Source organism: Hippocampus guttulatus, chromosome 12 (genome assembly GCF_054856545.1).
Source record: "Hippocampus guttulatus isolate MCC_2025c chromosome 12, RoL_Hgut_1.0, whole genome shotgun sequence".
NCBI lineage: Eukaryota > Metazoa > Chordata > Actinopteri > Syngnathiformes > Syngnathidae > Hippocampus > Hippocampus guttulatus.
Window position 1 is genome coordinate 15,875,067 of NC_141272.1, and position 17,058 is coordinate 15,892,124.

Consider the following 17,058-nt stretch of genomic DNA (forward strand, 5'->3'; position numbering starts at 1 on the left):
TGCACTTTAGTTTACATATTTAAATGTTCAGATACTGTATTAAGATTTGAATGAGGCAAAATAACATGCTTTCTCTCTCAAATATATTGTTATAATCTTTTGTTTCAGATGTACTGTAATTATTTTCTGTCTAAAAATTTATTTGGTGTTCAAAAAGTCTTTTTTCAAACTTGAGTCATGAAAAAGAGGGGGTCGTCTTATAATCAGGGCCGTCTTATATTCGGGCCAATGCGGTATACTTTGTCCATGAATACTTATAAAATAATTCCAAATGGTCTGTCTGCTTCGTTTCGTAGCTTTTCTGATGTTTGTGCTGCTATATATATATCTGGCGGGTTATCCAGGGAGTATGGGACTGTTGGATGCCTGTTTGACCAGTGTCAGTCTGTTCTGCATCGCTGGCAGTAAATTGGATTTGTTTCCAGTGAGGGTATGATCCCACAAAGGCTGCCCTTTTTCACTGATTCTGTTGATAACTCTTCTGGACGGAAATTACTAGGTGCAGCCAGCATTTTGAAGGCATATTCATGCATGGTTTGGTCAGTTTTGTGCCACCAGGGCCTGAAAAGCTTTCTTTGCAAACACAAACACTGTCAGAAGCAAATACCTACATTTCTGACGTACAAAAAAAAATAAAAAATACATTAATTTCCAAGGTTTTTTTTGTCTTCATTTCATACCGTGTCTTGGCCGCGTGGCTACCAGTCATGAATGGATTTTTTTCCCTTTTTCAGTTTGGATATTTTGCTAGGCAATAGTAGTATATTGCACGAACGCTTCCTTTATGATGGAGGACAACATCAGGCAATGATTAAAAAATAACTTTTGAGTACTTATGTGTCGGAAAAGGCGGCCATGAATGCCACCCTCGCCTATCGTCATGAGCTGTGAGTCATCCCTTCAAGAACAAGATCATCGATAAGAGTCCAGTCATTCGGGAGGACCTCAGAATAATGCCTCTGCTCCTCTGTATTGATATGGTACGGGTATCTGATTAGGATATAAGATAAGATATCCTTTATTTGTCTATATCTTTTAGATGCCTCCCTGGTGAAGTGCTCCAAGTATGTTCCACCTGGAGAAGATCCCAGGGTTGACCCAGGACCCGCTGGAGACTCCTGGTAGGCCTTGAATTCAAACGCCCGGGTAGTGAGAACTCTCCTGTCTGCCCTGCGACCATAACCAAATGGCATGTCTCTTACTGACATCTAGCGGTGCACATTACAACTGCTCACACCAAACTGTGGAGAAACAACACAGTGCAAGTAGCTTGCTTGGTCTCGGTCGTTTTTGAACTGCAGCTGTTCTTTCCAATAAATTCAATACACTGAACAATATCTTGCATAGTCTATTTCAGCAATTATTACTTTACCCACAATAACATTTGCTCAAAACAAAATTCTTCATGCATTAATAATAAGCAAAAAATGAGCACACCTGAAACTGGTGTGTAACATCCATTTATTACCAGTTTGTATGACAAATTTGGAAATTACAAATATTATTAAAACACCACCACTAACGTTTCAATGAAAGAACGCGAGATTTAAAAAAAATAAAGTGGTAGGGTAACAACTACACCTTGGAACCAGTTTACAGATGATCAAAGAACCGGAAGGGAGACAAAAATCAAATGGAAGCAGAGAGAAAACTGATAGGAGAGGGCAACAATATTTGAAGAAACACTACACCTCCCATTTTGTTTCCAAAAAACCAAAAACAAAACCCATTTCCACCTCTGAGAACAGCCCTTTTGGAACTATCCTCCCATAAAGATTTATGTAATAGAGCGAGCCAAGAATATGAACGTATTAGCACGAATGACTCTCTCAAGCTTTGGCTAAACATCGAAAGAATAGCAAAAAAAGTAATAAAAATGTTGAGGTCCATTTCTTATAGGAAAAGAGGGACAATTATAATCCTATTTTAGTTCATTCTCCATGTTGCAATGATTGCAGCGAAAACAAATATCCACAGTGTTATTTGAGGGAAATAAAAAGAATATAAAGATCAAAAACCATCAATAAGTATTGTGTCCAGGGATGTTGATGGATTGCCTAGAGATATCTGTGGATGATCCGAGCTAACACTCATCCAGACAAATGCAGGGACAGAGAGTCCAGCCGAGACCGGTGTTGAGGTCTCTGCACACCTCGAAGCCGAGGCTGGTGCGTAAATAAGAGCAGAAGAGGATCATCTCGCACCCTGCTGGAAAGAAGCCAGAAGAAGAAGCACTTCCTCACAGCGGATCAACTCCCCATCCTCTGTTTTCCCCCACCGAAATTTGCACTGTGGTGATTGGTGGTATTCTCATCTTCATAGTCTTCACCCCACCAGAGAGTCAGTGAGTGTCCATCAGGTGACCTCATTACCAAAGAGTTGAAACATGCACATAAAAAAGGGGGAGGTACCATAGAAGGCTTCTGTTGAGCACGCTAAGAAAAACAGGACTACACATTTGATTAATACAAACAGTATTCCCAACATACTACCAACACGGGAGAGAGGAATGCAGGGATGGACAAACAGATGGGTGAAAAGTAGAAAGATAAAGTGAGAGCATTTAGGCACGCTCCCCACGGATGCGACGTGCCAGCTGGATGTCTTTGGGCATGATGGTGACACGCTTGGCGTGGATGGCACACAGGTTGGTGTCCTCAAACAGACCCACCAGGTAGGCCTCGCTGGCCTCCTATGACCGAAGAAAAATAGAGAGGCCTTTTAGTGAGATGACATCACCACATTGAAAAGCTTCCACGTCTTCACTGAATGACACGTACCTGCAGAGCGCCAATAGCTGCACTCTGGAAACGCAGGTCTGTCTTGAAGTCCTGGGCGATTTCTCTCACCAAGCGCTGGAAGGGCAGCTTGCGGATCAGAAGTTCAGTGGACTTCTGGTAACGACGGATCTCACGCAGGGCAACGGTACCCGGCCTGGGAAAAAAATAAAATTAAAAATTGGGGAAACATGATGACGAGGCGCGGAGACTGTTGACATTAGTGTACAGTCCCTTAGCCAATCAGGAGGCAGAACACAATGCACTGTTAAAATAAATAAATAAATAAAAAACTGCACAAAAAAAATAGCTCTCTCCCGCTCTCTATTTGAGTTTTTCCAAAATCCTTGGTTGGTTTTCCAATACATCTCAAATAAAGTCATGGGCAGTGTACAGGCTATCTGGTATGAGTCCATAAAGCAGCATGGAAAAAAGCTTACAGTCTGAATGTTCGGCTGACTGACGATGATATCAGATCTAGACTTGTGACTCTTTGTAATCAAAATATAATAATAATTTTCAGTTCTGGGATCGCTTACTTTAACGAGTCTATTTCTCCTTTTCATCTTATGTTTTCATGCACTGCGGCCTCCAGGAAAGGAAGTTGTCTCACAGAGCAACACATGTAATCAGAAGGAAATGACGAGGAAAACAGAGGAGACTAGGACATCCGTGGTTACTTAAAACACCATCAAATATGGATGACAATGTGCTCATTTGAATACAACAATGTTCATGGTATTGTGTGTGTTCAATCTGGAACAGCAATAAATAAATAAATAAAAATTACATTTAAGATAATAAGTAATGATAAAATTAACATTTTGTTCTTTCTATATTGTGCCTTTTCACCCATTGAAATGCATTGGAGAGGGAAATACGTTTTTGCATTATTCAGTTAGGAATTAATCGACCAATTCATCAGAAATCAGTATTTTCTTCCTGCCAAAAATAGGCATAGGCTGAAAAAATTATTCATACAAAAAAAGAAATACATTTTGACATATATGAGAAGTAATTAAAAAAAAAAAGCACCTGTAGCGATGGGGCTTCTTCACACCTCCGGTGGAAGGGGCGCTCTTCCGGGCAGCCTTTGTGGCCAGCTGCTTACGTGGAGCTTTGCCTCCAGTGGACTTACGGGCAGTCTGCTTGGTACGGGCCATTGCTACTTAATTAAGATCGCCTGAAGATGATGGAAACAATATGAAGACACATTTTATCTTGCATCACTTATTATTATTGTCACTAAATAAGATGCTTTGGAAATACTGATTTGTTTCCTTCTTTAATACTTTATATGATTGATGTATAACTCAAGGTGACAGCTTCCCAATGTGGAGCAACATGAAGAATCGAAATATTCCACACAGCTCTGACTATGGTGCTCTGCAAGCGAAACCAAACATTGTGAAACTCCAATCTATGACCATGTCTGGGAATACTGTGCATTAGTGTATTTCAAATGGCAAGCATTTGGTACAGCTATTGTATTGTATAAGTCACAATAGCGAGGCAAGTATTCATGTTTTCGCCACCGAATGCAGTTTAACATTCAGAACTTCAAGAAATTATTACGTCATTAACGTATGAGACGTCAATCAAAAAAGAAAAGCTACACTATTAGCCATTACAGCCAAGACTCAAATGTAAATATGAAACATAAGCCAATCAGCGCGTTGGTCTTGGTAAGTAGGCGGGGCTCGTGGTTGCTTCCAATGTTTGGAGGCCCGCCTCCCTCGCTCTGATGATGGCGGCGGTTTGATGCGCAAACGGAATGAAGACCAAGGCAGACGGAGCAGCACGTAAACAACTTCGATTTCACAAGTTGCTTATACTCCCGGTTAACAGGAGACTAAAGAATTGTACAGAAGAGATTCCCAAGGATTTCAGGAATATTTAAAGCAGACTTGAACGGCCCCTTTAGCAGTACAGCACCGAGTGGAACCGGCGCACAATTCGAAACAGAAATTCGCCTCGTCGGAGCAGCTGTAGAAAGACTGCGACTTCACTGTCGTCGTCTCCTCCGCGACGTGTTATTTTCAAACACGACAAATACTAGCGTTTATTCAAAGAAAACAGGAACACGGGAACTGACTTAAGTTACACTACAAATTCTAAAGTTAATTGACGACTAGAATAGCGCATATGAAATGACTTACCTCAAGAAAAAGTGAATAGAAGTGGTGAGAAAGCTTTCGCTTGCCTATTTTCTTCTTCGTATCCACAATGAGAGGTAGCGTCCAGCGGGTAAAATGGCCGCCGCATCAATCAAGTGTCCCAAAATGCAACAGGGTTGAAGTCATTTTTGGTTAGGGTCACGTTTCACTTGCGCTTGATTCACCATTCTCAGACTTGTCTCAACGTGTTAATCAACCACACTCGCTTCTGTTTGTTCAAAAACACGGCGCTTGTTGTTATGATTGAGTGAGCTGCTTTGCCTCTTACAATTTGTCCGCATGTGTATGATTTCCGGTAGTAAATTGAGTGCCATGGGAAAATAAGTTACTTCTCGTGACAGTAGTTTTTATTTATGTGGCGTGATGTAATGTTTGTGGCGTGTATGTAGAAGGACATACTAATTTGATGTAATGTTTATGTGGCGTATACGTCAAAGGACATACTAATTAAAGTAAAACCTGCAATTGTAATTATTCTGTTTTGTAAAATTACATTTTTGGAAAAAAAAGTTTTATTTTTCAAATGTAATTTGCAACTAACTTGTTTATTTTTCTTCCTGCCATATCAAACTATTTTATCAGCGTTTTTTTTAAAAACAATATATAACAGCAGCAACTCTGCTGCATACACGGGCTGTCCAAGTACCCAATTACTACCTTCTTGGGACTTAATGTAATAATAATAATGTAATGTAATACCATATTGCAGACACCCAGGATATTTTTGACAGCAAAATGTGGTTTTGTCATTGTGAATAAAATGTTAGATTCAATATGAAAGATAGCATACAATTACTCTATTTAACCACAATAAGTTTTATTTATGTTTGTATGTGAATTTTGGAGTACAAATGTTTTAGCCTTCAAAATGACCAAAAACACAAATAAAAAAAAAAACGTAGAAAAAAATAGGTTATCGACCTGAGAGAGAAACAAAAAAATCAGAACATTGCATGAACATAATAATGTGGTGAAAGCCAAGTGTAAAATTAAATCGTGTCTGCTACATATATGCCGCGTAGAAGTGTCAAACCATGCAGTCATAATATTGCAATGACATTTGAAATTGACAAACAGAATAAAGCATTTGGATACAATATTAAACACCACTGTTGTAAAAATAGAACTGACTGTGTTTGTGTCAATTTTAAAATTACAAAAAAAGAAAAAAACAAGATCCATGATATCAATGAATATGTCCATTTGAAGGTGAAAATGTCTTAACGCTATGTACTATACTCATTCCAGGTTACACACTACTTATGGCTAGCAAAAACACAGTATTCATAGCAATAGCTAAAGTGAGGAGTGTAAAGTTTCAAACGTAAATGAAGATATATTGAAAGAAACTCTTCTACTTGTAGCACCAACCAAGACATAATCACACATTGACAGTTATCACAGTCATAATATATTGAGAACCTCAAACCAAACTACTATCTATGTAGAGAGAAGGAAAAGATGGTGATGGGTCGAGAGAAGAGCATTTCATGAGAAAGAAAAAAAAATTAGGCACGCTCCCCACGGATGCGACGTGCCAACTGGATGTCTTTGGGCATGATGGTGACACGCTTGGCATGGATGGCACACAGGTTGGTGTCCTCAAACAGACCCACCAGGTAGGCCTCGCTGGCCTCCTATGACCAAAGAAAAACAGAAAGGCATTTTAGTGAGATGACATCACCACATTGAAAAGCTTCCACGTCTTCTCTGAATGACACGTACCTGCAGAGCGCCAATAGCTGCACTCTGGAAACGCAGGTCTGTCTTGAAGTCCTGGGCGATTTCTCTCACCAAGCGCTGGAAGGGCAGCTTGCGGATCAGAAGTTCAGTAGACTTCTGGTAACGACGGATCTCACGCAGAGCCACGGTCCCGGGCCTGTACAAGACAGGAGAAGTGCTTGGTTTCCTGAGGCTTCACATCAATCCATGAGGGCAATCCTGAATAGGTCTGCTAATATAACTAAAACATCATAATGGAGCAACTGAAATTTACACCTGCAAGGTGTTACTGAAGATCATTAAAGTCTTGTCTGACCTAAATGGCTCTCACCTGTAGCGATGGGGCTTTTTCACACCTCCGGTGGAAGGGGCGCTCTTCCGGGCAGCTTTTGTGGCCAACTGCTTACGTGGAGCTTTACCTCCAGTGGATTTACGGGCAGTCTGCTTAGTACGGGCCATTGCTGCTGTGGATCAACGCTGAAAGTATACAAACGATTTGGTTCAATTAATACATGCCAAATTATAAGTTTAATTGAATATACTCTTACGGTTGAGGATATGGAGGGCATACACACTGGAACAATAATACAAAAGTTGTATGTTGTGTAAAAATTAACATTGGGAATGCTTTTATTCGGATTGAATGTGCGCGTCAAAAAATGTTTTTCTATCTTCAGGGCAGTAGAATAGCAGAATGTCTTGCGTCATAAATGACAACGAAATAGTCCAATCACGAGCGAGCTTGAGGGCTATTATGGAGGTTTCGACCAATGACAACAGCATTGCTGAAAACCCTCCCATTGCGCACTAGTAAGGGTATGTTCGTTTCGAAGCACAACTAATCCTTATGTGGCACTAGCGTATATTTTCCAATTCAAAAAGAGCTATTTTAGAAGAAATCCAAGTGACACCGCCCCTGTTGGCTGCCCTATGTAAAACACCAACACATCCGCACATAATGGCTGCCTGCTCTGCCATGAAGAACGTAAACGGGAAGGAAAATTCACTCGTGATCGCAATGGTGGTGAAAGAAAATGATCGAATTGTGTCATTCCCGTCGAATGAAAGTGGAATATTATTTTTGAAGACGACATTAGACATGTGAAGGGTCCACTTGGTGGACATTATTTTGTCAGCTGACCCTTCAGTCAAGGCGCACTTCCGAGACAAAATCGAGCCGTCACGAAAGCTTCTCAGGTTCTCTTTCGCAGTCAGATCAAGGCTCGACGGCTCTGCGTTTTATTTTGTTTTTAGCGAAAATCAAGGAGATATACGTCCATCCGAAATTCTGAACCGCTGGAAATCATAGATTGATGTTCGAGTGGAAATGTGATTCTTACCTTTGAATTTTTTTTGTGAGAAATTGCAGCTTTCAATTGGGATTTAATTTGTTGAGTCTCTTACGCGTTGTTCTCGCAACAAAATGAAGGGAGGGGGAAAAAAAAGAAAAAGAATATTGGAGCCCGTTTGGAGGGAAGTTTCCCATGATGCATTTGGGACAAACACATGCCGCAACATGCTTACCAACAAAGACACCATGCGTACCTAACCATATTCTTAGTTTAAGAAATTATACATTTTAGTTAACTTTTCAAAAATATTATTGGTTTTCATACTACATTTCACTTGGAAAGAACATGCAACTAAACTCCGATTTTATAGTCATGGGCCAATGTTATAAAGCATTTTGTGTTTTCAAATATTTTATTTGGGTATTATTGGAACAAATATAAACGCATTATTGCAATTTACAGCCAAACCCAGAGGGGTACTTAATAATGTTGTATTCCGTGGAATATATCATATGTAAGAACATTTCTCACAGACAATTGGAAATAATTGTCAAACCTACAAGACGACATACTGTATTAAAATAATTGTGCTGTATGTACTCTCACAGGTACATATAACGCAGGCTGTGTAGTATTTACGATATCAATCCTCTAGACGGCGCCCAAATCCGTTTCCACGCAGTACACCACAACAGCCCTGAAAGAAGAAGACACGTGTTTAATTTTCTTTCCACTCCAACATGGCGCCTTCCAGAAGGTTGAAACGCGTGGTGGCGTCGCAGCCAGGCTTTTTAAGTTTAAAGTCCTCGGATCTTACAGGCGAGGTTAGTAGTCGAAGAAAGCGCGTTAACAAAAATAAGAAAAAGAACTGGAACAAACACAGCGACATTAATGACGTAGAGGATTTTTTAGAAGACATCAGGCATCAGGAGAGGACCACCGGGTGAGTTGGCCTATCGCTCACTTATTGGGAAACGTTAAATAAAATTAATTGAGAAAATACAACAGATCTCCCGTGTCCACATATCGTCCATATTTTAACGCGTGTTGACACGACTCCACATTATACGCGTGCGCGAGTGTTATTTAAATGTTATTATTTGTTGCAGTGGCCTGTTGGCTGACAAGTCGGATGACAATTTGTTCTTTCTGGATGTTGGGCAGCAACCAAAAGATCACAAAGGTAACCAAAGAGAATAATATCAGTTCGGTATTACTTTACAATTTCATGGTTTGCATTTACATTGAAACTCTTTCGAAATAAGAGTTGGGACCATATTGAACCCAAATCTTAAAATTTTATCTTTGAAGCGCCGGAGCAAGTGCAAGGCAAGAAGAGGAAAGGGAAGTCACAGCGTCCTCTCAGGATAGACCTGATCCTCCAGCATGACTCTCTTGTTCCACCAATTAAAGAGTCAGTATGCATCACTTACTGATTTCTGTCAAATTGGATTGCCCGTCCCTCATTTTAAATATGGTGAATTTAATCTTCTGTGGTCTGCAATATTTGTAAACATATTGTATGTTGTTGAAAATATTCCAAAACATTAGCCAGAAACAGTTTGCCCAGTGATGATCTCATCCTTGCGCTCCCAGTATTTCCTTTTTGGAAATGTGAAGACAACATATAGGAGCTCAGGAAACTATTGTGTGAATGGTATCTTGGGATCTGAGGGCATCCAAATACTAGTGGTGTAAATGAAATACATTTAAACCAAATGTACTTGCTATGAATTATTCTTCCTCTGCTTGTTCACCACACAAACTGATAATCTCCCCTCTATGCTTCACCAGTGTACTGTCCTACCAACAGCCCAATGCTAAGAAACTTCGTGGTCATGCCAAGAGGCTAGAGCAACTTGCAGCCAAAGGCGTAGTACCACGGACACAGAGAAAGCTACTCAACAGACAGACGTCGAACACAACAGCTAAAAAGGCGGCGACAGAGGCCAACAACAACCCAAAGAGAGATTATTATGACATTTGGGGTCAAGAGTGTAAGTGAACTTTTTTTGTTCAACAATGATGTCATACATTAGCCTGCTCTCTATTCTGTTTATTGGAATAAGAAGTGACCAAATCACATGGAACTGTGGGAGGGGGGGTGGTAATCGAAATTTAATTTCTTCAAGAGCTCGACTGTTTTTTTTTTTTTTTGGTCATGTGATTTTTTTGTTGTCCTTCGTGTGGACCCGTTGTGGACTGTTCTCAGCATTAAGGCTGTGACGTTTGTTGAAGGAGAGGGGGGTCTGTGCTTAATGGTTGTGCTTTCTCTGCAGTATGTATGTACCAGAACTGATTTTAATGGGGGAAATGTCCGCGCTATTTGACAGTCGCCGCTTGACTGACGCCAGGTGCTAGTATTTTTTTTTGCACTTGTGATGGGCAACATTTTTACAGCCCCATTTTTGTCAGTGGAGATGTGGGCGCTATTGGACAGTTTGTTTTGGTGTGGCTGGATGGATGGCTAGTGCAGCTGAGGAGGATGAGAGAGGAGCATCAGCGCGGAGCCGGAATGTATATTTGGATCGTGAATGTCGGCCCTTGAAATTGAAGCGGGTCTAAATAGGACAGGGGTACTGAATCAGGCTCTCTATTTGTCAATGGACGCAGTGACAGTGTGGTAACATGCAGACGTTGACTGTGCCGCAAAGCTGATCCTCAAGGGGTTTATTCGCTTGTCTTGCTGATTGAAAAAGTTGCAAATCATGCTTGCTAATTTTTTTGTAAGAATCCACTGTGGGTTAAAGTCCTTCCTCTGTTGTCCATGCCTGAGATAACAACGTGGTTTTCCTTGATGAATTTTGTAGCTGATGTTCAAATGGTAGGGAATGTTAAGATTGCCTGATCTAAAATAATCCTCCCGTTTTCTTTTCTCTGCCATGTTAGTGTGATCAAACGAGCCCAAAGTAGAAGCTCGTTGGGGTTTGATTTATTTTCTGCACCGTTTGATGGCCTTTGGAGGTGTCTTGTGGAAAGCACACTGCTCAATTTAAATCTCTTCAACATATTGCGGAGGCAGATAGTACAAACGTTAAATTATCGAGTGAAGCAGGTTGCCGAGTTAGTATTTGCTCTGCACGCCTATTAAACTACGAGACGGTATGTGCAACCATTAATGGTTGAGAAAATCAGGACAATGCTGACCAGTTTGTAGGCTCTTGGTTGTTGACGATCAGTTTTTGAAGTCACATTTTTATATTTTATTCCAATTTTTTTTCTTTCTTGTTTTTGTCCTCAATATTTAATCAGGCTGTTTGTCATGTTTCATGATTACTCCAATAAACACTTTTGAAAGATAGAAAGAAAAGGAGTCCTTGACATTGCACATTTGTCAGCTCCAATGCTCAAAACGTTTAATGGGTAGCTTTGAAAATGTAGTTGTGCCAAGTGTAGTGCCAGCATAACACTTGGTGGGAATGGCACACGTTCCCAGTAGTGGGCTCGGCACATTCGACGCTTAACACACTTCCACTCTTATTCTGCTGATCTGTGTCGTTGTCTGTTTGGTTGGAATGTAACACAACTCCTTTTGCCTGATGATAAGAGCCCATTGAACTCCAATGGTGCCAGCTACAAAGTCATTATGACCGGACTGCCATACACTCTTCTGCCACCAAGCCGTACTGTTTACTTGTTGAAAAGACTTGAGTGGTAATCCTCAGTTTGTCTTTGTGAACAGCTAAAAGTTCAGCAGATCCATGGTACCTTCAGCAGACTGGCAAGAAGCTGGTCAAGGTAAGAAACCGTATCAAGCTGTAGTATCCCAATATGAATCCTTCCTACGGAGTAATCTCATGGTTTATATTGCGGTAGCGGCCAGAGGAATTGAACAAGAAGCCATCCGTGCTACCTGCTGTGGAGGTAATCGGGCCTGGAGGTTCCTACAATCCAGATTTCTTCTCCCATCAGGTACATTTTCCTTCTCCTGTAGCTTGATTGAAAGGACTATGAATGCAAACGACCTATCACAGTTTCCCTTGTGCCCAATTGATCGGATTGATTAAGTGTAAACACTGTTTTTTCTTGTATAACTGGCCAATTAGTCGATCCAAATCTTTATCGGCATAAATATAGGGAATTGGCATGGGTCTCAAGTCAGTGGACACTGTGAAGGGGTGGCTATTCGTGGGGCCTTATGAATCCCATTGTGGTTTTAGGCAGCTCCCCCTCCACCACCACCACTGCAGTATGATTGGCTGCTTCATGCATGCAGAAAAGGCGGGCGCCATAGATCAAACAGGATGACCATTCCGAATATGCCTCACATTTGTGCAAAATAAAAATAAGTTTGTTTGGGTTAAAGTGTGTTAGGGTTAGTGGTGTTCATAATGCTTCAGTGCCCTCTGAGTCTGGACGCAGGAGGGCAGATCCTGCCCGCTAGCAGCAGCAATTTTAACACTAACTCACTGCTAGGTGGGTGGCTCACCTCAGTCGTCACCTGAGCAGGGCACAATTTGCATTTGGCTGAAAGTGTTGTCACCCGTGTTTACCGTATAGTATTTCCACACGGCTAACATGGCTTAAACCTGGAAGATCATGGCAGGCTGAAGTTGTATCGGTGACCTAATATCTGTGCATTTTTACACACACCCTTCAGACACAGTATATGCTATCGTCACAGATATTGGTATGGGTGTTTCTTTACCTTGGAGGAATTTTTGATTCATATTTCTGAGTGTGTCCAGTGATGAACCCATCCTTACACTTCAAGTACAGTATTTCCGTTTTGAAAATGATAGTGTGAATGGTATCTTGAGATCTTCGGATTTGCAAACCTGCAGCTTGCAATGTAAATCAAATATATTTCACCAAATGTGCTTGCTACTTTTTATTTATTGAATAATTTCTTCAACTGCTTGTCAGTGCCTCTTTCTCCTCATGTAAGCGCCACTCATGGACGCCAATCTTACAGCATTAGGATAGACAAATATAACTCATGGACATCACAAGATATGAATGGAAAAATTCAAGATAACATGTGAAGGATATTTGCTCTTAAATCAGCAGATAATAAACAAAAGACTTGCATGATCTCATGTCCTTACATTTTGAATACAGGCTTTACTGCAAGAAGCCCACGATGTGGAGGTTAAGAAGCAGAAGGCGGAAAGCAAAATTGAGAGACAGCTCGCTGTCAACAAGGAAGACAGAGCAACAGAGGTACTGAGTCCGTCTTGCTCCACTATCACTCTCGGATCTCAATTCGGGGCAAGCCTTGATTGTAACCATGTGTTTGTGTCTGCAGGAGACGATCTTCCAAGAGCAAGTGGAAGGCTTGGTAGAGGAAGAGGAAGAAAAAGAGGTGGCTGCTGTCGAGGAGGAAGAGCAGGTGGCTCCTGTCGAGGAGGAAGAGCAGGTGGCTCCTGTCGAGGAGGAAGAGCAGGAATGTGTGGGAGGAGCCATCACACTGGCAGAGAAGAAGACTGAGAAACAAAGGAAAAGAGAAAAGGCGGAAAAAATTAAGGTGCTTACAGAGTTATTACATGCAAAAGGTAGCTTCATGTTCAAAAGGGTTTCGCGTGGCTTTCGGTAATCCGTCTTGTCTTTAACTATTGCAATTCTGAATGCAGCTCTCCTAATGCTTGTGAAATGTACAAAAAGTGAGCATGTGGCATTGGTTGCCATCTTTGCATCTTTTGTTCCATCAGGAGCAACTGCGGGTGGCAGAGAAAAATCAGAAAAGCAAACGACAGCAGCTCTTCCAGCTTCGTTCCATCAAAACTGCTATCAAAAAACGAGAAAAGAAAACCGCTGCAAGACAGAAGCAACGCAAGGCCAAAATGGAGGCCCAGAAAGCTCAGCCCAGGCGCCTTGGCAAACTCAAGTATGCACTTAACATGCTCCTCTAATCTGTCTCAGTCTGTTAAAAAGCTTTTCTATGATGACATTATACTCACTGGGGAGAGCAGCTGCATTGTGCTGCTTCCCTTAAGTCCCCAAATGCACTTGAACAAAACCATTCAACCCCAACTTCATTGGTAAATGACCTCATCCGTCTCGTGACAAAATGTCAACCTCACCACTGGGATACATTAGATTTCTAGTCATATATACCAAATCACATTTAATCGAGAGGATATTTGGCGTTATTTTTTTACCATTTGAAACCATTTACTGGTGTTTTAATGAAAGGTTTCTGACATCCTTCCATCAAAATACACAAAGGAAAAAGAATTCCAACGTAGTCGACATCCACCTGCCACACCGTCGTATTTTGTGATTCCGCCTTGCCCCCAACGTTCCCCCCTTGCAACTGTTTTTCCAAAAAATGTCTTGCAAAAATATTTTGTGGTGGTATTGGAGGTTTCTGTAAACTAAGACTCCCGCCAGAGCAGGAGAAGAACCGTTGGCGCTAGCGAAAACATTTTCAGCCGCTTGCAAATGATTTACCAGTACTGTACTTGATGATTTCATATTTTGAGTAAGCAGATACACCAGAGTTCCAAGGATTTGCATACAAGCAACTAAGAAGTTAGTTTTTATCATGTGAGAATATATTAGTATGCCATCGTTTTAATGAGAATTGTTTTTGACTTTTTAACCCTGCTCAAGTTTTGTTTGTGGGAAAATTGTTGAACAGTCTTGCTGTTTTTCTAATGTGTATTAGCAGTTAGCTAGATAAGCATTTTAAACTGTACTTGTCCTTCTCTGCTCACGGTTAACCAGTTGTAGGTTTTTGTGTTTGTGTGTTTTTTAAAATCAATTTATTTGGCAGATTACAATGAACAGATGTCACTTTTCTTTCCTTTTCAGGTTCCAGCCTGATGACCTTGAAATCAAACTAAGTGATGAGCTCACCAGTACCTTAAGACAGCTAAAGGTACTGCTTTCCTATCAAAGCTTGCCTGTTACTAGGGATAGTATTGCCATTAATTGTTGGGTTTTGATTAATTTCCCCACGGGTTTACAGTATTTTTTTAGACCATATTTTTTGGTTGCACTTTTTTTCTTAGTTTGGCTCTGCCTCCGACAAATACTCACGTTCAACTAAAATTAGAGCCCAGACAGGCAGCCTATGTTCTAAACTAGCGGTGCCCAAGTCCAGTCCTCAGGAGCCACTACCCAACCTGTTTTCGATGTCTCCCTCTTCCAACACACGTGATTCAAATGATCAGCTCATGAGCAAACTTTGAGAAGCCTGATCATGATCCCGATCATTTGAATCAGCTATGTTGGAAGAAAACAAAACATCCTGGATAGAACCTTTCGAGAACCGGACTTGGGCACCCCTGTTATAAACAAATCTGCACCTCATGAGTGACCTGTTTCCATCTGTGCCGTCTGATGCATTGGACTCCAGCACTCCTTTTTTGGAGCACTCTATCATCAAACGGCACATTTGAACAGCACTGCGTTTCCAAACTCTCGGAGGAAAGCAATGCGCACTCTGAGTGTATTTCCAAACACACCAACGATAAGGGAATTTAGATTTTAAGTGCGAGTACAAACTTTACTGTTCTTGGTCTGTTTTTGTAGAGTAAATTTACCCACATAATACTGCAGAGCATTTTTTTCCCCGTCATAATGCTGTTTTTTATTTTTTTTTGGACCAGTGTGACTACTGAATTTGTAGTCCAAAAAATATAAATTCTCCAAAGCTGGAGCGCTCTACAGGCGTTCATAGCAATTTAATGACATCCAATAAAAGTAAGATTTAATTAAATCATCTAGTATGGGGCGGGGGTGAAAACCCCTCCAGAAAATAACTGGCCATTTTCTGTAGATAACAGGGATGGCAATTTTCCGCGGATACGCGGAAATCCGCCGTTTTATTTCTTAAATCGATCATTTTTGTGAATCGTCTAAATCCGTTGAGAAAATTTTAGGGGGGTCAGGTACCTTATCGTCGAGTTTTCACAAGCTCTCCCGATCAGTCTTTCCATCTTCCGATTGTAAACGGCCCTGCGATTGGACGTGTGTGATCTCTTACTTGTTGTGATTGGTCGCCCCGTCCAGGCCACGCCCCTTTCCGCTTTTTTCATCACTAGCCATTGCCATCCCTGAGATAAGTTAATTAATGAATGGGGGAATCATAATGCGCAGTAAGAATTTAACCTGGCTGTCTTTTTGGGACATGTAATGCTGTGCTGCTACAGCCAGAGGGCAGCATCCTCAAGGACCGTTTCAAGAGTCTGCAGAAGAGGAACCTGATAGAACCCAGAGAGAGAGCCAAGTAAGAATCTGCTTTAGTTTTACATAACGTTTCATCCTCGGGTCACGGGGACATCCAGATTCTTCAAAATGCGTGTTGCCTCAAACGAGCGTCTCCCTCGGCCTTAGGTTCAAGAGGAGGTACAAGCTGAAGTATGTGGAGAAGAGAGCTTTTAGAGCCATCACTTAACGCCGCGGAGCCTGAGAAGAAGGGAGCGCAGTGAAAGCCACAAATGCAACATCACGGAACCAACTCTAACCAACGGGCATACACAACAAAATGACCAGCTGACCTTTTCAGAAAATACCACCGTTTTACACACAAATTAAAAATGGCAGTGTGGTTGTGTGGCTAGTGACTTTTCACCCGGTAACAATTGTTCCATTATTGTTGTAATGATCAGAAAATGACTTTTCGTGCCAAGCCATGGTGTGCTACAATTCAAGTGTGATTTTCAACGAAGCACAACAACAAGCTCAGTCATGTCAAGTGTAATCGTGTAGCAGATTTCTTCAGATTTGAATTCACTGTCTAGAGCAGTGTATAAATATATATCTGATATTTCTACTTCATTTGAGAGTTTTGACTTCCTAACAGTTTATTTGACTGAACACTCAAAGTAGAGTGACTATTTTTATGTTTCTGCCTGAAAGAAAATGCAAGCTGGTGGGATTGAGTCGTCTTTGCATGGGGTAATTGATTTCAGGCCATCATCTTAAAAGCTTAATTGCCTTCGGTGCCCCCGCAGAGGTGAATGAGGCGCAACCACTTTGTCCTTGGTGCTTAGAGTTTCAGCAAAGCCTCTTATTCACTAACGGTGTGAAAATGTAGGCTTTTACATTTGAGAGATGGCTGCATGCCTTTTCCCAACAGATATGTCGCTGCTTTCACACATGGAAGTGGAACACAGGTGCAGTGTGCCTGCAGTCATTTAA

General features: G+C 41.2%; 3 protein-coding genes across 3 annotated transcripts; 1 reads left to right on the plus strand and 2 right to left on the minus strand.

Moving 5' to 3' along the window:
• Nucleotides 1-1,444: 1,444 nt before the first annotated feature.
• LOC147197636 (histone H3.3A) lies at nt 1,445-5,099 on the minus strand. Its single transcript, XM_086124771.1, has 4 exons — nt 4,937-5,099; nt 3,813-3,960; nt 2,781-2,934; nt 1,445-2,692 (listed from the first exon to the last, which is right to left on the minus strand). The coding sequence occupies exons 2-4, from the start codon at nt 3,938-3,940 to the stop codon at nt 2,564-2,566; spliced, it is 411 nt and encodes a 136-aa protein (XP_085980897.1). The 5' UTR covers nt 3,941-3,960; nt 4,937-5,099; the 3' UTR covers nt 1,445-2,563.
• Nucleotides 5,100-5,750: 651 nt separating this feature from the next.
• LOC147197637 (histone H3.3A) lies at nt 5,751-8,168 on the minus strand. The gene is made up of 4 exons (XM_086124769.1): nt 8,017-8,168; nt 7,008-7,153; nt 6,680-6,833; nt 5,751-6,591 (listed from the first exon to the last, which is right to left on the minus strand). The coding sequence occupies exons 2-4, from the start codon at nt 7,133-7,135 to the stop codon at nt 6,463-6,465; spliced, it is 411 nt and encodes a 136-aa protein (XP_085980895.1). The 5' UTR covers nt 7,136-7,153; nt 8,017-8,168; the 3' UTR covers nt 5,751-6,462.
• Nucleotides 8,169-8,173: 5 nt separating this feature from the next.
• On the plus strand, nt 8,174-16,695 carry nop53 (NOP53 ribosome biogenesis factor). The gene is made up of 12 exons (XM_086124768.1): nt 8,174-8,911; nt 9,078-9,151; nt 9,280-9,382; nt 9,763-9,965; nt 11,651-11,706; nt 11,785-11,880; nt 13,030-13,131; nt 13,217-13,435; nt 13,620-13,795; nt 14,725-14,791; nt 16,068-16,144; nt 16,252-16,695. The coding sequence occupies exons 1-12, from the start codon at nt 8,709-8,711 to the stop codon at nt 16,310-16,312; spliced, it is 1,437 nt and encodes a 478-aa protein (XP_085980894.1). The 5' UTR covers nt 8,174-8,708; the 3' UTR covers nt 16,313-16,695.
• The last annotated feature ends 363 nt before the right edge of the window (nt 16,696-17,058 follow it).